The sequence below is a fragment of the Gracilinanus agilis genome, chromosome 1 (assembly GCF_016433145.1).
Source record: "Gracilinanus agilis isolate LMUSP501 chromosome 1, AgileGrace, whole genome shotgun sequence".
Classification (NCBI taxonomy): Eukaryota; Metazoa; Chordata; class Mammalia; order Didelphimorphia; family Didelphidae; genus Gracilinanus; species Gracilinanus agilis.
Window position 1 is genome coordinate 624401160 of NC_058130.1, and position 24788 is coordinate 624425947.

General features: G+C 33.6%; 1 protein-coding gene across 1 annotated transcript in view; it reads right to left on the bottom strand.

The window, feature by feature from the left end:
* The window catches only part of MMP16 (matrix metallopeptidase 16), a 193974-nt gene that overhangs the window by 30598 nt on the left and 138588 nt on the right, over positions 1-24788 (bottom strand). Inside the window, exon 6 of the mRNA XM_044683813.1 lies at positions 1473-1611. Within this exon, the coding sequence (XP_044539748.1) occupies positions 1473-1611 (139 nt within the window). The remainder of the gene's footprint in view (positions 1-1472; positions 1612-24788) is intronic.

Consider the following 24788-nt stretch of genomic DNA (forward strand, 5'->3'; position numbering starts at 1 on the left):
AACTGGATATTGGATCTAGGTCTTCTGATTTTAAGTAATGAGTAATGGATTTAGAGGAAAAGGGGAGCTTAAAGGTCATTTAATTCAATAATATACATTTTCAAGTTAAGTAACCTGAGAGTAAGAGATTTTAAATAACTTGCCCCCATGGTCAAAAACTTAGTAACAAGAAAGAGACAATAATTTGGGTCTTCTGACTCCAAATTCATTGGTCATTCCATTACATTGTTATTATGAAGAAGGGCCCTTTTAATTATATCAGTGTATGTGTGTGTTTATACATATACATGTATATACATATACATGTCTAAATGAAATTGTGTATTCCCTAAGAATTTAATTTATAGATTAGTTACTTTTTTGAGATTATTATTTTTTTTTAGAAAAATTTTTTCCATGGTTACATGATTCATGTTCTTGTTCTCTCTTCCCCCACCGCACCCCCCAAATTCCCTTAGCTGACGTGCATTTCTACTGGTTTCTTCGTGTGTCATTTATCAAGACCTTTTTCCATATTATTGATATTTGCACTAGGGTGGTCATTAAGAGTCTACATCCCAAATCGTGTCCGCATCAACCCATGTGTTCAAGCACTTGTTTTTCTTCTGTGTTTCCACTCCTGTAGTTCTTCCTCTGAATGTGGGTAGCATTCTTTCCTATAAATCCCTCAAAATTGTCCTAGGTCATTGCATTGCTGCTAATACAGAAGTCTATTACATTTGATTTTACCACAGTGTATCTGTCTCTGTGTACAATGTTCTTCTGGCTCTGCTCCTTTAACTCTGCAGCAGTTCCTGGAGGTCATTCCAGTTCACATGGAATTCCTCCAGTCTATTATTCCTTTGAGCACAATAGTATTCCTTCATCAGCATATACCACAATTTGTTCAGCCATTCCCCAATTGAAGGGCATACCCTCATTTTCCAGTTTTTTTGCCACCACAAAGAAAGAGAGCAGCTATAAATATTTTTGTACATGTCTTTTCCCCTATGATCTCTTTGGGGTATAAACCTAGCAATGGTATGGCTGGATCAAAAGGCAGGTGATTACTAATTTACATTGATTAAAGATGGTTTCTCCCAATTTGGAGCAGTTATCCATTTACCTACTTACCTATCTACCTACCTACCTACCTCTCTGTCTGTCTGCCTGCCTGTCTGTCTATCTATCTTTATATATACTTATACACACTTATATGTAGCTTTAAACACATAGACACATATATACATTTTCTTTTTTTAAAATTTTCTTTGTTTTAGAAAAAATTTTTCCATGGTTACATGATTCATGTTCTTAATCTCTCACCCCAAATCCTACCCCAGCCAATGCACATTTCCACTGATTTCTTCATGAGTCATTGATCAAGACCTATTTCCATATTATTGATAGTTGTACTAGGTATATATACATTTTCCAAAGGTTTTTAAAGCTCTATTTAATGTTTAAATTAGTCAGATATTAACCATTCTTACCTTTAAAGAAGACAAAATTTCCATCACTGTTTTCATATACTGCATCAATACTTGGAGGCAATCCCCTCCAGAAATAAGTAATTTGCATGGGGTATCCATCCATCACCCTGTTGTTCCTCACTCGCCAAAACCACTGGTCCTATAAATCAAAAAAGTATTTATCAGCAAATGTACATGACTTCTGCTCAGGATCATCTTCAATCTTTATATTTAAAGTTATTAATGTTAAAATGAATTAAATTACAAAAATTAAAGAACTTAAAAAATCAACTTGTCCATTACCCAGGCTTAGTAATCTACTTTTTACATGTTAGAAACATCAATTCTTCAAAATGCCATAACTTCATCCATGTTGGTATCCTTTCCTCTGATGCAAAATGCATTCTTTCTGTACTTTAATTGGTAGCTAAGAATTTTGGGAGATCACAAATCACCTGGTACCCAACTTTCTGATAATAAGCATCTCTTCAGATTTCAGATAACTATTCCACATTGAACTTGTTACCTGAAGTTTTTCCAGTTTGGCAGGACCTTAGAATTCAATGGCATAGTCTTTGATGACTCAGAGTTACTTCCATGTTACAATGAGGCATCAAACTAGGGTTTTAGTGGAAGGAACTTCATATATAGTAATAATAATAATAATAATAATAATAATAATAGTAATAGTGATACTTGAAATTTATATATGCTATCCAGGAATTATTCCCTTCTTTGTATTTGTATCCTTGTGATCTAATACAAGGTTTGGAGCATAATATATGCTCTTGGATAGGTTGATCAATTATCCTATCATACTAAACATGAAAGAATGGGTAGATAAGTGGTAATTTAAAAACGACAAACTTAAAAAGTTTGAAAGACTGAAAGCAAGAGAGAGATATAACATGGGTCATTTACAAATAGCTAAAATATTGTAGATAGGACCATTTCTATCTAACCCATCTTTTGTGCTCTTCCAGAAAGAGGGAGAAGATCAGGTTGAAACATATGTTCAATAACTTATGCAAATCACAATTTGAAATGAAAATTAAAGAAAAATTATAGTGCTCAATAATGTATCAAATTGGAATTTCCATTTGGCCAAGTTTCTCATTGAAAGAGGCATTCATTTTTCATTTTTGAAGAAGTGGCATACTATTGACCTCTACATGATCCTAAAAAATGGCATGTGGGTTGGAAAGGAAGATAGTTATTTTCCATTTTTCAAATAAAAAAAAAAGCATGGAATGTTCCTGTTAATTTTCCAATGACTTAGAACAAAATGATGGCATATCTGTGACTAGATTTCAGGTTTCCTGTATACTACGACAATTAAATATACTAATTACAAGCATTTAAGAAAACTTAAAAAATAATTACACCTTTCAACAGATGAACAAAAATTCTTTTAAAGCGAACTGTGATAGACAAATATAAAGAAAACGCAGCACTTATTCTCTCTGCTTGATCTAAGGAACATGAATAACTACCAATAATTCTTAATCCATTAATGGAAAGGTATAATCAAATCACAAGATGTCATGAATAAAAGAAGTTCATAATCAAAAAGGACCCCAGAAGACATTAACCTTTACCTAAATCTTTACCTAAACATATCTGACTAGTGGTTTTAGAAATTTATTTCAAAGTCCTTTAATACATTTTTTTCTGAAGCAGCTTATTCTACTCTTAAAGTGCCCTAATTGCTGTGTGTGTATGTTTATATATGTCTTTCTCTGTCTCTGTCTCTCTCTGTCTCTGTCTCTCTCTGTCTCTCTCTGTCTGTCTGTCTGTCTCTCTCTCTCTCTCTGTCTCTCTCTGTCTCTCTCTCTCTCCTCCCACTCCCAATGAGTTAGTGTGGTGCAGAAAACAGTATCATCTATAAGCTCTGGGTTTAAAGAGCTGGAGGTTGAATTTTGATTTGAGTATTACCTGTGTGACCTAGAGCAAGCTACCTCATTTTTTTGGTTTTGATTTCCAGATCTTTAAAAACAAGGGAGCAGGGAGTTCAACTAAATGACCTTTAAGGTCCCTTTCATTTCTAAATCCTCTGATTTTAAGATTTTTTAAAAATTCTTTTTAAGATTCTTGACTGGTGACTTTAACCTATTGTCTGCAATTTTGTCATTTGCGGCCAAGTAGAACTAGTCTAATACCTCTTTCATGATAGTCATTCAAATACTTGAAAATAGAAATCATCCTCCCCTCCTCCATTTTCAATTTTCAGGACAAAAATTGCCACTTCTTTTGCCACATCCTTGTATAACATTAGTTTCACTGTCCTCATTATAGTCCTCTGGATATTCACAAGCTCTTTATATCCTTCTTAAAGTGTATTATTATTACTATTATTTGTATGTCTTGGCTAATCATTTTAGGATTCTTTATTTTTTCCCTAATGAGGGACTTTTGAGGATTGTTGGGTTTCTGGGTAAAGGAAAATACTTTCCCAAGTAGATTAGGCTAAATTTAGGGGAATTTCACTTGGTAATGTTTTAAACATTTCACTTTTCTCTAGTTATGATGGTTTCCCTTTGTTTCCATCCTATTTAGCAAGAGAACTGAGCCACAAAGAACTTAAGTTGATTTCTTATAGATATTATATTGAGTTTTAATGTTAAAAAAGTTAAATTCCAGATTAAATTTTTCTCATAATTTTTTAACAAAGGTCCTTACTGAATATCTATCAATCCTATGAAATCCCACCTGATTTAAATTGTGCTAATAATGGGATATCATCATAGATTTGTGGGAATCTTCAATAAATTAGATAATTGCTAACAGTAAGTATCTAGGATTCCTACAATGAAGAAGGAACTTGCTTCATTAAAAAATATTAAAACTTGAAATGTTAAAATTTCTTATTAGCATGGCTTTTGGGAGAATAGATAGAGTTACAAAGGATTTTGTTGGTGGGTACTGCTGGACAGCTATAATGGATAGAGCACTATGCCTGGGAATCAGAAAAAAAAAAAAAAAACCTTCCTGAGTTCAAATCCAGCCTCGAACATTTACTAATTGTTTGATCCTTAATAAATCACTTAACTCTGTTTGCCACAGTTTCCTCATCTGTAAAATAATCTGAAGAAGGAAAGAGAAAACTACTCCAGTATCTTCTCCAAGAAAACTGAGGCCAAATGAGGCCACCAAGAGTTATGCATGACTGAAATGACCAAACAACAGAAACTGATAGTGAAGTGTGTTTCATGCTCTTTTACAATTTAGGTCATTCCTTCCCTGTCTCTCAGAGTGAATAGAATTAAAGAGATACAATGGTCTATAATCTAATTTAATCTCTTGCCTAAAGGTAGGTGAAAACATAAACCAACCAAGACAAATGGTTGCATGGTTCCTTTCTTAATTTCTAGAGATATAGACTCGATGACTTCCTTCTGTAGTATATTATGGTGCTTTTATCAATCAAAAGATGATATGGTTCTACTGAGATGCTGCAGGCTTTTCTCTATAATTCTCTGAAGCTAGTAGTTTACTTGTGGTCGTCTCTATAAGCCAGATTATATGCTTCTTTCTATGGATGAGTCAACTGATTTATAAGGCATCATGTAAGGAAAGAAAAAGAAAATGATTTGAATAAGTGAATGATCCCTGGCCATGCTGTATCTCATGATGGTTCTCCCATGTTGGTATTAGTCTAGAGCAGTGATTCCCAAAGTGGTCACTACCGCCCCCTGGTGGGTGCTGCAGTGATCCAGGAAAGCTGTGATGGCCCACAGGTGCATTTATCTTTCCTTTTAATTGCTATTAAAATTTAAAAAATATATATAATTTCCAGGGGGCTAAGCAATATTTTTTCTGGAAAGGGGGCGGTAGGCCAAAAAAGTTTGGGAACCACTGGTCTAGAGCTAAGAAGAAGAAAACATTTCTAAGCATTTTCAAAGAAATATTGGCATTTTAGAATTATCCACATTCATATGCATTCTTTTATTTAAAGCAAACATCTTATTCTAATTATATCTCTACTTATGATTCTAATAGACTGATAAAATCATATTTCTTCCCAAAGAAAATGGACAACTTTCTCTAACCATGATTAATAACACAAATGGAGGACAAATTAGCTTTGCCAAATAACTACTGCATTCTAGGAGAAATGCCTAAAAAAGAATCTTTGCATGGTACTCAGAATCAAAAACTGGAGAAGAGACATGTAGAAATCATATAAAAAAGGCTGTGTTCTTGAACCATTACAATCTTGCTTAGGGAAAAAACTCAACAAGAAACATATATATAACATAAACACATTCTCCTCTACTGCAATGCTAAACTCTTGAGACCTCAATTAAAGAATATTGATGAAATTTCTACATCAGTACAAAAACATGAGGCTTATAGAGGAGCAAAATAAATTGAAATTAATGATTATTTTTTAGCTTTTGCTATTTGGAAGCATTTTGTCAGAGATTCAGATTATGGTTAGATTAGAGACAAAGAAATATATGGTGCCACAAGTCAAATGAACCATAACTAAGCAATTTAATCAAAAGTCAGAGTCACATTGTTTTAGAAAGATTTCTACAATCAACAGTTTAGATACCACCCCTCTGGAAAATCCCACAGAGAAATTATGATAACCAGAGGCTTTAGTTATGGAATCATAGGATGTAGGTTCTATTTTATGCTCAGTCACAACCTATGTAAAATCGAGAAAATTACTATCTTCCTTGGGCCTCAGTTTCCTCATTTATAAAATATGGATCTTAATTCTAAAGTCTCTTCCCACTCTGAATTCATGTATATCATATAATTCTAATTAATCCAAAGAAGAATTAATATAAAATAGAGATTTTATAATTTAGAAATATTAATTCTGAATAGGAAAGCTAATGATTGAAAGCAAAAGATGTCTCATATTGATTATGCATTTGTGGACATATATCCATCCCTCTATCACACCTTTAATCTCATTCTGGACAAGTACAGGAAATAGTGTAAAATATTAATTCAATAATTAATACTAATTAAAATTTAAAGAAGCAATTACAGTTCTTGACAAAATGGTACATTAAACTGAGTTTCCTATGAAATATATGTTTTTAACTGAAATATGTTGCATTGATAATAGAAAACTTTCTACCCCAGTTCAAAAACTTAAATAGGTTTAAAATTTTATGAATGTGTACATTCAGTTTAGTGATTCAGATGGCCAACCATCTACATCTGTTCATCCTCAGAAACTCAGTATCTTCCTTAATCTTAACAAAGAATGTTAACCCAATAAAAAGGGTGCTTTCCTCAAAATCCTGAGAATATCATTTCACACAGAAGAGGAAATTATTTATCTTTTCTTTAATCTAGATTTGTTAGAACCATATGGGGAAATTATATCTCCTATTCAAATAGGCAGACAAAGCTACTGTAGGTTGCATTGGTTTTAAGTTGTAATTTGTTTTTTTAGCTAGAGTAATGAGTTTTTACTCCATGACTTGTGTACACTTTCTCTCTTACTCTATACTTGGTCATCAAAATGGCTGGTTGGTGTTAGAACAGTATCATGTGATTAAAGAATAAATGTGATACAGGGATCAAATATATATTCATCTCAAAAATATGGTATTGTAACAATGTGAAACAACTCTTTAGAAGCACAAAAGAGTACAAAAGTTCTTCATATTTTCTTTAAATTCAATTTACTTATTGAATATAAATAGATAGATGGATGGATGGATGGATGGATGGATGGGTAAGTAGATAGACATATAGATATTGTGGCACAGTGACATTGTAGAAGGTAGTAAGAGAAGTTGAGACTCTATTTTCTCTGATTCTTTTAATCATAACATAAAGAAGGTTCATTGATCAATTAGGCTATTCATCTGGGGACCAGCTCAGCTATATTTAGAAACCTACATCACCATATGTTTGGATGCTGTTATTGTTGTTCAGTTGTGCCTGACTCTTTGTGATATGATTTGGGTTTTTTAGGCAAAGATACTTGAGTTGTTTGTTTTTTCCTTCTCCATCTCATTTTTATAGGTGAGGACACAGACAAAAAAAAAGATTAAGTGATTTGCCCAAGGTCACACTGCTAGCAAGTATCTGGGGATGGATTTGAAATCAGGTCTTCCTGACTTCAGGCCTAGCATTCTAAACACTGTACCACCTGGTTGTTTTTAAAATCCATGTACTTAATATTTCTAACAATGAATTTTGAACCTGGTCTACTTTGTTCAGTTGTGTTGGACTCTTTATGTCTTCTTTGGGGATATTCTTGGCCAAAATACTAGCACGATTTATCATATCCTTCTCAATTTTACAGATGAAGAAACTAAGTAAACAGTGCTAAGGGATTTGTATAGGGTCAGATAATTAATATGTGTCTGAAGCTAGATTTGAACTCAGGTTTTCCTGGCTCCAGACTTAGAACTCTATCCATTGTACCACCTAGCTTCTGTTATAAACAAAAGGGGACCAAGGGAGAATGAATGGATGTACAATGGCATTGATGTATCTATCTGTATTCTCCTCAGCTGCAGATGATGGAGGAACACCAACTCCAATCACCCTTGACAGTTGCTGTAATTTCCCTTTCTCTCTAACCGTTGCCTAGGGAGGACCCTCGAGAGGTTAGATAGATGGGTAACCTTTCCAGGTCCAACCTGAGGTTGGATAGATTAGTATTGGGCTATTGATTTGCCTTGGATAATGTTTGGGATCTGACTGTGTTTGATACCCTTCCCAAGGGCCATGATATAAACCACTCAGGAAGGTACTTGTTGAATATTCTTTATCTATACTCAGGTAAAGGATAACAAGGACAAGGATTGGGGAATGGAGACCCTATTGATCTATTATCTATAAACTAGTTGACAATCAGGACTGGAGGCTATTGATCAGGTGAAAGCTGGAGATTTGCTCACTCTCACTCCCTCTGGCCAGACTTGGCCATAGCCAGGCCAGAGAATAGGCAAGATATTGATGCAGTTGTGTTGATGATCTTATTCTCTCAGCTTTCTCACTATCACTCTCACAGTCTGTCAGGAAATAGCTTCAGAGATATTCCAACCCTCTTCTTCACAGGCCTCCCTTCCACCTTTTACCACTCACCCTGAGATTCCCAGTCCAGAGACTCCTGTCCAGACCTCCAGAGAGACTCCCTCAAAGTGGTTGTCAGGGGTATTTATACTGTGGGGCCAACCGACGTTTGCCCCTGGCTCATGGAACCTGGGAACATTCAGAGTCTTCCAACTGCCATCCCTGTCATTCAAGGTGGCATCCATCACTTCCCAGATTGTACTTCCCACTGGTAATTTTTTCTTTTCTTATTCTTTTTCTAATCACATAAATTCTTCAGTAAAGTTTTGTGTGGTTGCAATATGACTCTAAGGAGAAAGAATTCAGATTGATGAAATCAAGAACCTTGAAAGGCTAAGGAATAGGGAGAATGAAAAGGTACTTCTTATTTTTTGTATGTATCATCGAAGGACTCCTTTGGTAATATGGCAAAGCTTTTCCACCACTTCTCAGAAGGTGTTTAGTTGCATAAAATAAAATATATATGTTTACAAAGAACACAAATCATGATGAAATAGTAATAAAATTATTTTAAAGTTCACAGATCCTAGGTTAAGAACTATGAAGGAGGGGTAGGTAGGTGGTTGAATGGATTGAGAGCCAGGCCTAGAGATAAAATTCTTGGGTTGGAATTTGTCCTTAGACATTTCCTAACTGCGTGAACTTGGGCAAGTCACTTAATCCTAATTTCCTAGACCTTCTCTTCTGCCTCTTCTTCTGCCTTAGTACTGGTTCTAAGACAGAAGGTAAGGGTTAAAAAAAAAACAAACAAGAGGAGTTATGGAGGAATTTGTCCTTTAAACCTAAGCTTTATTCTCTAAAGTAATGGGATACTTCTCAAGTTATGTCAACTATTTAAGATTAAGTGAACAGTAAAAGAAAAATAAATTTAATGAGAGTGTTATGCATAATTTGATAATTAAAGGATCCTTGATTCATTTATGGTGTGTTTTCTTCATTCTTATATTCCCATATTATTTTGTCTTGAATTATTAGGCTAGCATTTGCAAAAATCCAATCAGAGGATCTAACCAATGTGTTGGAACTCTTCCAATTTGTATATTTGTTTGTTTTTAGAATTCTGAATATATCAATGTAGAAAATGGAGTAATTATGCTAATTCTTATATGACTTTTCATACTCTCTTCATGACCAGTCAAATTATTTTCTAATCTTATATGTCACTAATGTGGTTTTTGACATTTTTCTATCCATATATAATTGCTAATTTCAAGTAAGCCTGAAGGCTTACAAAAGAATCACCTGTCTATGGTCATTGAGATGGTAGGTATCATAGGCTAGATTATAATTTGTCTTCCCCATGTCAGATCCAGCACTTATCCTCTGTAAGAGGGGAAACTAGATTTTTAAGGTATGGTCGCCAGAAATTGAATTAACTCGATTTCAAATTAAAAATAGACCGAAGTCAGGATGACTTTTATAGAAGTTTATTTACAATTAGGAAGGTTGAAGGTAGGGAAATTGAGAGAGAGAAACTCTGGCCTGGACCAGAGGTCCAGACCAGGTAGGAATTTAGAGGCCCCAGCAAAGGAGCACAGAAGTTAATTAAACAAGGTTTCTAGCCACAAAGCCTTTTACAATTAGAGAGGCAAGAGAGGCCTCCTTAAGGGTAGAGCCTCCAGAAACACTAAGGGAGGAGCAAGGAAGTCAGCCTAACTTACCCACATGACAATTCAGAGAGAAGCAGTCTGAGGTGTCACCAGAGATCCTTCAATACCAGGTTCAAAGTTCCAACTGTCTCCACAGGAAGTTACCATCATATTTAAAAGATAGCATTTTTTGTCACTTTCTGCATCCACCTCCAATTTCAGGTGGACAAATGGCAGCTCAACACTATTTTGGACTGCCTAAAGGTCAGTCCCTTGTTTTTGATTTGTTATTTATTGTCACATGTGGGTAACAGACCTTCCCCTCCCCACTTAATCCTAAATTGGGTGGGGTGACATTATTTTTGATGGCTAGAGTCTAACAATGAATGAAGATGAGCTAATTCCATTTACACACCACTCTGCTTCCCTATAAAAATGGTAAATAAAAATGAAATTTACCATGTCTTGTTAAAGTGGCAGAGATAACTATGAGAAGAAAGCAGCAGTTGAGTAGTTCTGAAGGGCTAAAAAGGTGATCTGAATATTTCAATTAACCTAAAATTGGACTATAGATGGGCTATATAGACAGGTCTTAAAGGTAGCAGAGAGAGTTACTATCCATAGTGAGGAAGTATGGTGGTACTCAAAGATACTACACCTTTGCCTTTTACTTTTTTATTCAATAAACTCCAATGGCATCTTATCACCTTTAGGATCAAATTTAAAAATCTGTTATTCAATGCCCTTCATAACTTGCTGTCTTCCTACTTTTCTAATCTTTTTATACCTCTCCTCACTCCAACTCCCCACTATATCCCTCATATACTCTGATAGTCAGTGAAGCTTGTCTTTTGCTTTTCTTCCCACATCCCCCATGTTGAGACTGAAAACTTCTTCTACTTCATGAAATGCCCATTTCTTCCCCTATATTATTCTCAGTTTCACTGGGTAGGTATTTTTTTTTATTATTAGCCTTGATCCTTTGCCTTGTGAAATATCATATCCCATACCTTCTAATCCTTTAATGCAAAAACTGCTAAGTCTTATGTATTCCTGGTTGTGGTTCCACAATATTTAAACTATTTTTCTATCTGCTTGTAGTAGTATTTTCTCCTTAGGTTAGGGGTTCTGGAATTTGGCTATAATAGTCCTGGGATTGTTAAAATTTGAATTTCTTTCAGGCAATCAGTGGATTCTTTCAACTTTTATTTTCTCCTCTTGTTCAAGAGCATCAGAGAAGTTACCCCTGATATTTTCTTTCCATATAGTGTCCAGGTTCTTTTTTTTTTCCATCATGGCTTTCAGCTTTTCAGTGATTCTTAGATGATCTCTCCTGTATCTATTTTCCAGGTCAGTTGTTTTTTCCAGAGATAGATTTCAAATTTTCTTCTATTTTTTTTATTCTTCTGAATTTGTTTTATTATTCCTTGATGTCTCATGAAGTCATTAGCTTTCATTTGTATAATTCTAATTTTTAGGGAGCCATTTTCTTCTTTGAAGCTTTGTATTTTCTTTCATAGGGAGTTCTTTTCCTATTTGAAGTTTGGTATTTCCTTTTTGAGAGGACTACTTTCCTCCATAAGTTTTTGTTTTAAGTCATTGATTTTTTTCTTTCATTTTCTTTTCTATTTTTTTCCTCCTTTTTTTTGGTGGGGAGCTCTCCCAAGGATTCATTTTGGGTTTGACACCCTTTAACATTTTCCTTTGAGGCTTCATGTATTTTCATTTTTGTATCATTGTCCTCTTCTGAAATTGTATTTTAGTAATCTCGCTTGTTGAAATATTTTTTCTAGCATTTTCTAGCATCTCTATCTTTTGTTCATTTTAGGGTTATTTTTCCCCTTGAATTTGTCTATGTATGGAAGCTTATCTCCATTCCTGAGGAGTAAGGAGGACTGTCCTATGCTTATACTGTGTCTAGAGTGGGCTCAGCAGTCTCAATCTCAGATTGAGCACTCTTCAGAGATGGCCTGATTGGGCTGTGTTGTAAAGGTTTGTAACTGTTTAGTTCAACTGGTTGGATTTTGGTTCTGCCTAATGCCACTGAGGCTGGACCTTGTTGGACTTAGCTCCTCCCACTGATGACTGTGCAGGGTGGAATGTAAGTTTCACGAAGGTAAGGATTCTCTTTTAGATCTCTATCCTTGCACTTAACACTCTACTCAGCACAGAGTAAGGACTTAAAAAGTGTTTATTTTTTTAAATTAGTCTTAAAGAAAGAATTCATTAGGTTTAGTATTTTATCAATATTTGATCTATTTGATCTTTTAATTCTAAACCATATTTTCCAAAGTAGTTTTTTCTTACAGTGTTAAAATTTTTTTAACCCTTACATTCTATCTTGGAGTCAATACTGTGTATTGGCTCCAAGGCAGAAGAGTGGTAAGGGTAGGCAATGGGGGTCAAGTGACTTGCCCAGGGTCACATAGCTGGGAAGTGTCTGAGGCCAGATTTGAACCTAGGACCTCCCGTCTCTAGGCCTGGTTCTCAATCCATGGAGCTACCCAGCTGCTACAGTGTTAATTTTTGCATTGAAATAATTAAGAATTAGAATGCTATTTTAATTACAATTATCTCCTCAAGTTGGTCGTATAATTTGTTTATTCATTCATTCTCTGGAATACAAGGTATTAGATATGCTGTAGCTCTTCATGTTGGTCTGTCTGTCTGTGCTCATTGTTAGTAATAATGAGATGGGATGGCTCATCAAATGATGTTCCTTATGGCCCTCTGGAAACACAGTGACAATAATTCTGCCAAATCTTGTATTATTTTCTCAATAGAGATTATGTGAGCAATTCATATACTCTATTTAACTCCATATTTTTTATGTCTCTGCTTTTGTTTATTTATGGAAAGAATATGATTTAGTTCTACTAGTGTGTTGACTCTGTCATTGTCAACTATTTAACATAACGAGCACCAAATGATAAATTATAGTTTGACACAGTCTCCAAACAATGTTTTTTTATTTTTTTTGTATTTTCTGCCCCTTTTTCTACCACTTTATCACAATCACTCTTAAGGCAGAAAGATATAACAAGGACTAAGGGAGTTGCAATATTTTTGTCTCTATAAAAGATCACTGTCAACCCCCACACCTCCAAAAATATCATTATTTTGTGGGAAAAACTAATTAGATTTGGAGATAGAACTCACTAACTTAGCTAGTCTAGTCTTCATTCAGCAAACACAAACACTAACCATGTCTATATTTTAAGTCTTTCTAAGTTGCCAAACCCTGCTAGGGTTACTCCTTGGTTGGCATAACTAATGATATTCCAGTTATCTCCAAAGCAAGAATGAAGTACATCTTTTATATGTATGAGAGAATAAACTAAAACAATTTATTCAGACTTGTAACACTTTGGTAAAATGAATAGTAATAGTTCATTTTGAGTAGATGGACTTGCTGACATAATAGTAATATGTTATGAATACCACCACAATCATTCATCAGACCCAATTAAGAGTAATTTATACTATTTTGGCAGAGGTTAGGCTTTCTGCCTTCATGCACCTTTATTTCTATATTTTTCTTTTGTCAATACTTGTGCAACTTATATTTGAGACAAAATCCAGATTATGAGAGATGTTTGGTTAAAGAACTGGAATAAAATATTATAAAATCTGTTAAAAGGCAAGCACTGGGAGGGAAAGTTGGAGAAAGAGCAGAATGTTTCTTAAAACTTTCCTTAGTCCTTGGGGAGGTGAGTGTAATTGTTGGGGTTAGTCAGTCTCTCACTCAAAGATGCCTCTAAGGTAAATGGCCTTCATCAACTTTCATCAACATCATCTTTACTCTGCCAGAACTTAATCTGTCTTTCTTTTTTTAATATTATTTTTATTATCATGCAAAAAATCTCCATATTGTGCACTATGAGCACACTTATATGAGCACACTTATAAAAAACCAAAACCCCAAAATAATGCCATAAAAACATACATATACACGTATATATATATATACATATATATATATATAGTGAGAGAGAGAGAGAAAGAGAGAGGGAGACAGAGAGGGAGAGAGAGAGAGAGAGACAGACAGACAGAGAGAGAGAGAGAGAGAGAGAGAGAGAGAGAGAGAGAGAGAGAGAGAGAAACAGAGAGTTTGCTTTAATCTGTATCCATCTGACTCCAGAAGTTCCTTCTGTGGAGGTGGATAGCATTCTCCATCATAAATCATTTAAGATTGTCCCACATCATTGCTCAATCTGACTTTCTTGTTTTTCTTAGTCTTTCAATTTTTTCATTCTCTTCAATGCCTTCCTTTTAATAATGTGTATTTCATATATGTATATGTATATATATGTATAGTTACTGGTATGTTCTTTTTGCCATTAGAATGTGAGGTTCTTGAAGGAAGGAACCATGGTTTTGCATTTCTTTGTATCCCCAGTGCCTATCACATTATAAGTGCTTAATTAATTCTCACTGACTAAGTAACTCAATACAAATATTTCTCTGGTGACATTATAAGGTTGTAAACCATGAAATGACACAATCTAATGAGAATATGATTAGAATATAAAGGGCACATTATAAGCTATTTATAGCTAACATTATAAATATAATCAAAATTATAAATCTCTCAAATGGAAAGGGAAAACTCAAGTTAGTTAAAAGTAGGCTTCAACTATGATCTGAATGCAAAATGTATAAAAAGCATTATCTGAGGCATTTGATCAAAAATGGGAGTTGGCTGGTAAGGTAGCAAGAATTATAACAAAAGGCAGATTTTTTTATATTCATATATATTAATTTTCTTGAGCTATTACTTCTTCAATGGAGGATTTAGTAGGAAACATAAGGAATTAAATTAGATGAGAAGGCCTTTTGGTTTTGTAATTTGGATTAATGAAAAGAATATTCTCAGTGATGGAAGCATAGATCAATCAAAGTACTAAGTAACTTACATAATAGGCACATAAATTGTCTTTTCACTTATCTCTAAAATCATTAACTCTTTCTGGTTTGTTTTATTTATTTTCTATATTTTCTGTTATATTGTATAAAAAAGGCATGGGAAAAATCATGGCTTATGGAAAGTCAGTAAATAAAAATACAACCTTCCAGGAAGTTTAAATGTGCAATGTTATATTTGAAAACTGTGTAGACCCCTCCTTTCAAATTAAAGCATTTGGTAAGAAATTTTGCTATGAATAATTATGCACATATAATTTATGATTTTTAAGAGGAAGTAAGACATTCATTTATGAGTAAAATAACATTTTCCTCTACAAAAGTTTGATAATACATCATTTGTCCATAAACTACTATTTTCAGCTTCAATTTCTGTATGAAGACCTATAAAATATTCCTTACTACTTAAGAAATGTAGTCAGTTTTTTGATTGTGTCTAATTTTCTTACTAACAATAGTAAAACCCAAAGCAAAATGGTTGCTTGGAGAAACAACTTAATTGATGATACTTAAGTGATGAATGTGATAGAAACATTTCCAGTCTGGGACACTCTCATTCTTATTTTACCTTACTCAATATAAACCTAGCTTGTGGTAAGTTAAAGGTAAGAGGAAAGTCTGTACAAAGAAAATCCTGGGAAATTATTTTATTTACTTAGCCAGCAATAAATATTTCAATGGTTTTGCAGGCAATCTTTTGGAGTATAATCAATCACAAAGTTATTATACGTAATGTGGAGAAAATGAGGTATTGTAAAGTGGAGACAGAACTGAGACCAACTGACTCAGGTTCAAATCATACCTCAGAACTTAGGCAAATTAATTCCTGATTCTAGGCTACTTTGATAAAATTAGGGGTGTGGATGACCTTGATGGCATTTATAGTCCCATCTAGCTCTAAAACTACTGTCATATGTAATAGTAGTTCTTTTTTGGCTAAATAATTTTATTTTTCTCAATCAGATTTTTAAAATCATAAAGCATGCATATATATATATATATATATATACATATATATACATACTAGGGTAAGAAACAATTAGGGAAGTAACAAAAAAAGCAGATTGCCTCTAATGACAGTGATTTATTTCTATATTCACCTTTCTAATCTCTGGCTTGCACATAGTAAGTAGTTAATAAATGTCTATTGAATTGCAAGAAATTTCCTTTAATTCTTTTGTTCCTACAAGTAATAATTTGCTACAGTAGCCATTTTGCATTTAGAAGAAAAATACTCAAATCCCATCAATATAGGAGAACAAAAAAACAGCAAAAAACCCAACTGCCTTACTCCACTCAATAATAGGTTAAAAATGTCTTCCAGGAATAATACAATTAACTTCAAAATTGTCCTAGACCAGAAAGGATAAAAGAAAAAAATGAAAAGATAAAATAGTATTTCAGATGAGGAAAATTCAGGCAAATAAGGAAGGAAGCAAGCAACAAGTAACCCTCCAATTCAAAGATCAGATGTGTGGATTAGGAGATGCTGAAGAGAAATGGTCAGATAATAATAATAAAAAATTAACTTCAACAAGGCACCTAAAATTGAAATTAGCTCTAGATCAAATAAATTTGTTAAAGTATGCAAAACTTGGTCTTATATTAAAGAAAGATCTGAAATCTCCATTTATTTGGTATTGGTAAAGCAAGATTTCTCATCAGTAACATGGAAAACATATTAATGACAAGAATAAAAATATGTAGTCTTACATCCCAGTGTCTCATTAAATGAAGGCTCCTCAAGACCCCACAGATATGAAAACTGATACACTAGTTACATAACCAAATTCAGAAAGGATCTATGCTTTGACTCTCATAGAGAACACAAATTATGATTTTCTTGGGAGTTTTTTGGGGCACAAAGATTTAAATGACTCACGTTAGAGCACAAAGCTAGCTAGTATCAAAGTTGGGATTTCAACAACAGACTTCCTGACTTCAAGCTTAACACTTTATACACTCTGTCATACTCTCAAATATTCAATAAAATTGACTCAAAAGCTTAAGAAATTTTTTATATTATCAATAAATTCAGAAAAAGGGGATATATGTACATATATACATACTTCAGCCATATTTTACATTTGAGAACTACCTAAGATGTATATGTGTGTGTGTGTGTGTGTGTGTGAGACATAGAATCACTTACATGTTTAACTAAATACTTTTGGGTAGAAATAAAAGAAATGAAAAAATTTAATAATAGTAAGTGTTCATAGTTAAGCCCACCTCCTTTGTTAAAGATACAAATATTTCCCAAATATATAATTATTTATGAAGAATTTTAAAATGTAAAAAATATATTAAGTAAAATTTATATTATATGCTTATTTATTAAGTAGAGAAAAGAAAGCAAAATAAAAAGTCAGAACATGTAATGATTAATCATCTTAAAGATAGAAATAAATTAAATCTCATTTTCTCATACTTTAAGGGGTCCTAAAGATAATCCAATACTACTGCATCTAAGTCAGTAAACATACTCTGGAAGTGGAACTAACTCCCAATGGTAAGACACCTTGTGATCATGTACTTGATTGCAGTCATAGTTTTAACAGTTTTAAGCAGTTTTGGATAGCCTAGTAGTCATTGTATCAGATTTATCATTTACCAATCTTGAAATTTCAAAGCTAAGAATTAAATCCTGGAAAGGAAAATGGTCATAGGTATGGGATCCTAGAAATAATTTTAATTCCTTATGTGTCCATAAAAATCACCCAATCTGAACTCCTTCTTTAAAAAATGGCAAAATTGAGACCTGGAAGAGCTAAATAACTTTTTTTCAACTTCATACAGCTAAATAATGACAAAGCACAGACCAAACCTGTCAGTTCCTGCCCTCAAGAGGATAGAGTTTAAGCACACTGGTGATTAGGAGCAATCAATCCTAGAGGGAGAAAAAGATGCCTGTGGGAGAAAGGTTATGGTCTAAGCAAAGATATGAAAAGGTAAACAATGTCATAATATAGCTGAGAACAGGAAGGTCTTACTGGGCTGGGGTGGGGAGGGAAGGGTTCAAGAAAGGATTCATAGAGGAGGCAGAATTTGAGGTATTTTAAAAATGGGTATAGAAAGTCAAGGAGATGGAGGAACAAACTTATAAAGATACAGAGGCTGGAAAGTGAGAGTATGAACAAGTGATAGTATGGGATCACATCTGATTTATGGAGAAATTCTTTAAATGAGAGTAAGAAGAGATATTGTATGGACAAAAAGGAAGAGTGGAACTAGACTGTTCAGCATTCAAATCCCAAGCAAAGGAGCCTGAATTAGACTTGGTAGGTGTCTACAGAGAAGAGTGACATAATAAATACATGCTCTTTGATCCTTCATACTTTATTTCTGAAAATTATAGTCACTTCAATAACATAAGAAAGAAAATTCATAGAATCATAATAGCTACTTGATATTTTAAGATTCATTTAGTCTAATTTAATTTTAGAGATGAGACAAGTAGAGCAAAAAGAGAGCATAAGAAGCTTATATATAGTAAAAAATGGTCAGTGGTAAAGCTTGGAAGACTAGAAATATCTTAACTCCAAGTCTATTGCTCTTTCTTTTGTCAAAAGATTTCTTTAATTGAGAAGACACCAAAGTTCATACCTTATTACAATGGCTCTGTTGGTAGAAGACCATCTCAATAGTCTATTTTTTTTTCAAATTAGAATCTGAGCTATTTACATTTTTATCATTTTTAAAAATAAGAGCTATGGTTAGAGTCAAATCCTAACAAACCTGGACCATGAGTGACTGCTGGCTCTATGATCACTAATCTTAAACAGGTGCCTGAGCACTAAAAAAAGTTAAATGACTTAACCAAGGTCATATCAACAGTTTGGAGTAGGAGTTGAAACCCTATCTCCCTGTCTTTGCAGGATGCTCTCCACTACTATAGCTCATCTTTTAAAAAAAATTACTACCCAATCACAAATAATTAAGAACAGAAGTATACTGACACTGCAACTAGACTTTTCCATTCATTTCTAATATTAATTTAATTTGTTATGGAAACAATTACTTAAAAATTCCATTAAATACATGTTAGTATAATTCAGTTTTTATAATGCTACTGAAAGGAAGAGAAGGGGGGAACCATCCAGTTGTTACAGAATATAAATGATAATTTGTATTTCAGAATGAACATATTTGTTTTCCTAACATATATTTCAGCATATAATGTTATGCTATATAACAAAGTACTTCGCTTCATGAGGCAAAATGTCTCTTTTCATACATTACCTCACCAAAGAAGACATTTTGCATTTTATTTTCCAAAATGTAGTCAAGTACACATTAAAAATATTAACATTTCTGAACTGTAGCCACAAAGTACCTATTAGTACGCTTTCCTATTACTTAAATTTACATATATAAAATAATACTAGACCTAAATACATCTCTTTGTTAAAAAATAATAGTAAGCTAGCCAACTCCAAGTCTGAACAAATTTAAAAAATTAAGAGCTAGACCTGATCTATAGATTCCAACTAAAAGAGTAAAGAGAACTTTATTTTTGGAAAAAAATACATGGATTTGAGAACACATAGCAATGGTATGATAATTCCTATATTTGAATTCATTTCTTTGGATTGTAGATAGGCTGGTGAGAAAGACAATATAAAATAATGTATTTTATTTTCCTTAAAAGAAATATAGTATTAATTGTCAATAAATCAAGAGTTAAAGACCAATGCAGGATGAATTCAACGTTTGCTCCTTAGAGAGAGTGAGAATTTGTTCGTAGAATTCCCACTAGCTTACAAAGCAAAAGTAATTGTTGGATTCCTAAGTGACTCTGTTTCAGAGTTCAGGTGCAATTGTTGTCATAACAAGAATGACTTGTCCTCATTACCATTACCTAATTATTTTATGCTAATAGAGTTTCAAAAACATTCCATCTGTTGCCACAGTTTTGCTTTGGTGCCTCGGTTATTTACTTGGGTAGAGTTCAAAAGGTAACTGTTCCTCCTTACCCTGGGAGAAAGTCAGCCAACAAAACAACTTGATATAGTCAATGAAAGGAAGTCATGGTGGAAGGACCAACAACTTCACTTACCAATGAGGTTATCAAATATTTTCAAGGCACATACATGCAAGAAGGCTCCACCCATATCATAATATATTTAGTGACTGCTCCCTAGCAGTTTATTATTCAAAGCAGGAAATTTTAACCTTAACACTTACTCCATTAAAATATATTGTTAGGGGGCAGCTGGGTAGCTCAGTGCATTGAGAGCCAGGCCTATAGATGGGAGGTCCTAGGTTCAAATCTGACCTCAGACACTTCCCAGCTGTGTGACCCTGGTCAAGTCACTTAACCCCCATTGCCTGCCCTTACTGCTCTTCTGCCTTGGAGCCAATACACAGTATTGATTCTGAGATGGAAGGTAAGGGTTCTAAATTTTAAAAAAAAGTATTGTTATATTTATTTCAATATAATGGGTTTCCTTTGCAATTAAATTTTATGTATTTAAATACTTTGATAAAGGGCTCAGAGGTGACAATATATCTCAAAAATGCTATGGCCAAAAAACCCAAAAAAACAACAACAAAAAAAACCCCAACTTCTTTAGAGACCTAAAGCAATCTACCACAAAATAGTTTCTTCACAATCTCAAGGCCCCATGGTGGGATTCCCCAATTAGAAAACAGAAAAAAATTTAAAGGGAATATATAAGTCTATCATGGGTGCCTATGTGGTGTAATGGATAGAATGCTGGGCCAGGAGTCAGGAAAACCAGAGTTCAAAACCAGTCTCAGGCATTGTGTGAACCTGGGAAGTTAATTAACCCCGTTAGCTTCAGTTTTCTTATCTATAAAATGAGATAGAGAAGGAAATGACAAAATACTCCAGTATTTCTGTCAAGAAATCCTTCAAAAAGGGTTCCAAAAAGTGAGACATAACTGAAATGACAAAACAAGAAAAACAAGTCTTTCAGAGGTTACACATATATAAACAATAAAATGACAGAACCTACTTTAAACAAATCAAATGGAAATATGCTAAAGTATGATACAAATAGTTGGCAGGTGGGATTTCAGATATCTGTGGAGAAGAGAAGGGGCATATGGTAGGGATAGCATTCCAGTTATATGAAGGAATATAAGAGAAAAAAAAACTATTCTTACGGATTTTATGTTAAGGCGGGTTGAATGAGTCAGGTGTTGTATATATCTATAATGGGCTGCGGTTATAAATATATTTCCCTTGATAGTTTAGTAGTTTTCTAGTGAGTGTAGAAATGATATAGAACCATAAATTTATAGAAGGCAACATGTATAGAAATTATTTAATCCGATCTATTCACTTCAAGGGACCAGAAATAAGTAGAATAACAATAATTTGTATAGTGACACAGCTAGTTAATGTTGTCAGACTTTGAACCCTTAATTCTTAATCTATCTCCTAATTCAATTAATTAGCAGCATTTATTAAGATTTTCCTTAGTGTCAATCATTATGCTAAGCACTGAAGATGACAAGAAATGGACAAAAAAGCAAAGAAACAAACAAAATACACACACAATATACTTGCTTCATTTCTTCTTAGGGTTTAGATTCTTTTGGATTAATTTTAATCCAAAATATTTTTAAGAAATATTGTTGCACAATACAGGTTTAAAAAAAGGCTAGCAATATAATAATATTAACTTTAACAACAACCACATAAGTGTCTACTTTCTCTTCATGAGTAAACTCTTTAATGACTAACTTTAATGGATTTAATCCATCAGTTTTTCCATGAAAACATACTAATTAATCAAAAAAGCAACTATTTATTTATTTTTATTTTTATTTTGAATATTTTTTCCATGGCTACATGATTCATGATTCACATTCCCCCACTCCCCACAAAGCCTACAACCAGTTCCACTGGGTTATACATGTATCACTGTTCAAAACCTATTTCCAGGTTTTTCATTTTTTCAGTAGATTGATATTAACTCTAATCACATCTGTATCACACTTCGTGGTCAATCATATATTTCTCTAATGTATGTCTGGTTCCCCAGTTCTTTCTCTGCATGTGGATAATTTTCTTTCTCCTAAGTTCCTCTGGATTTTCCTGGGTCATTGCATTGGTACTAGTAGAAAAGTCCATTATATTCTATTTTACCAGTGTATTGGTCTCTGTGTACAATGTTCTCCTGGTTCTGCTCCTTTTATTCCTCATCAATTCCTGGAGGTCATTCCAGTACACATAGAATTCCTCCATTTCTTTATTCCTTTCAGCACAATAATATTCCATTACCAATATATACCACAATTTATTCAGCTATTCCCCAATCAGTGGACACCCTCTCATTTTCCAATTTTTTGCCACCACAAAAAGTGTGACTATGAATATTTTTGTATAAGTCTTTTTCTTATTATCTCTTTGGGGTACATACCCAGCATTGGTACGACTGGATCAAAGGGAAGGCATTCTTTTATTTTTATCTTTATTTATTTATTTTTTAAACCCTTCTGTTTATTTAAAACCTTCTGTGTATTGGCTCATAGGTGGAAGAGTGGTAAGGGTGGGCAATGGGGGTCAAGTGACTTGCCCAGGGTCACAAAACTGGGAAGTGTTTGAGGGAAGGCATTCTTTTAAAGCACTTTGGGCATAGTTCCAAATTGCCCTCCAGAATGGTTGGACAAATTCACAACTCCACCAGCAGTGTATTAGTATTCCAATTTTGCCACATCTCCTCCAACATTTATCGTTTTCCTGTGCTGTCATATTGGGCAATCTGCTAGGTGTGATGTGATACCTCAGAGTTGTTTTAATTTGCATTTCTCTAATCAAGAAGAATTTAGAACACTTTTTCATGTGCTTATTGATAGTTTTGATTTCATCCTGTGAAAATTGCTTATTCATGTCCTTTGACCATTTGTAGATTGGGGAATGGCTTGATTTTTTGCAGATTTGACTTAGTTTCTTATATATTTGGGAAATTAAACTTTTGAGAGAGAGTCTTGTTATAAAAATATTTTCCCAGTTTGTTGCTTTCCTTCTAATTTTGGTTGCATTGGTTTTCTTTTTACAAAACCTTTTTAATTTGATATAATCAAAGTCATCCATTTTACATTTTGCAATGTTCTCTCTCTCGCTTGGTCTTAAATTCTTTCCTTTCCCACATATATGACAGCTATACTAATCTGTGTTCACCTAGTTTATTTATAAATTCACTCTTTATATTTATGCCATTTACCCATTTTGAATTTATCTTGTTATGGGGTATAAGACATTGGTCTAAACCTAATTTTCCCCATAGTGTTTTGAAATTTTCCCAGCAGTTTTGGTCAAATAGTGTTCTTGTCCCAAAAGCTGAGGTTTTGGGGTTCATCTAACACTAGCTAACTGAGGTCATTTACTTTCAGTCTATTCCATTGATCCACCCTTCTGTCTCTTAGCCAGTACCAAATTATTTTGATGACCATTGCTTTAGAGTACAGTTTAAGATCTGGTACTACTAGGCCCCCATTCTTCACATTTTTTTCATTATTTCCCTTGGTATTCTTGATCTTTTGTTCTTCCAGATGAACTTTGTAATATTTTTTTCCAGTTCTATAAAAAAGTTTTTGGTAGTTTGATAGGTATGGCACTGAATAAGTTAATTAATTTGGGTAGGATTGTCATTTTTATTATATTAGCTCATCCTACCTAGGAGCAGTTAATGTTTTTCTAATTGTTTAGATCTAGTTTTAATTGTGTGAAAAGTGTTTATAGTTGTGTTCATATAATTCCTGTGTTTGTTTTGGCAGATAGATTACTAAATATTTTATATTTCCTAGAGTGTTTTTAAATGGAGTTCTCTTTCTAACTCTTGCTGCTGAGTTTTGTTGGAAATATATAGAAATGTTGATGATTCATGTGGGTTAATTTTAACTTTACTAAAGTTGTTAAGTATTTCCACTAGCTTTTTAAGCTGATTTTCTGGGGTTCTTTAAGTAGACCATCATATCTTTGCAAAGAGCGATATTTTAGTTTCCTCACTGTCTACTTTAATCCCTTCAATTTCTTTTTCTTCTCTAAATGATACTGCTAGTAGTTCTAGTACAATATTGAATAAAAGAGGTGATAATGGGTATCATTGTTTCATTCCTGATCTTATTGGGAATGCTTCTAATTTGACCCCATTGCAGATGATTCTTGCTTTAAATATATACTGTTTATTATTTTGAGGAATGACCCTTCTGTTAGTATACTTTCTAGTGTTTTCAATAGGAATGGGTGCTGTATTTTGTCAAAGGCTTTTTCTGCATCTATTGAGATGATCATGTCATTTCTGTTGGTTTGATTATTGATATGGTCAATTGTGTGGATCGTTTTCCTACTATTAAACCATCCTTGCATTCCTAGTATAAATCTCATCAGATCATAGTGAATAATCCTCAGGATCCCTTGCTGTAGTCTTTTTGCTAGTATTCTATTTAAGATTTTTGCATCTATATTCATTAAGAAGATGTCTGTAGTTTTCATTCTCTGTTTTTGGTCTACCTGGCTTTGGGATCAGTACCATATTTGTGTCATAAAAGGAATTTGGCAAAACTCCTGCTTTGCTTATTCTGTCAAACAGTTTGTATAGTATTGGGATTAGTTGCTCTTTGAATGTCTGATAGAATTCACTTGTGAATCCATCAGGCTCTGGCGATTTTTTCTTAGGGAGTTCTTTGATGGCTTGTTCAATTTCTTTTTCTGATATGGGATTATTTAGGTATTCTATTTCTTCTGCTGTTAGTTTAGGCAGTTTATATTTTTGTAAATATTCGTCCATATCTC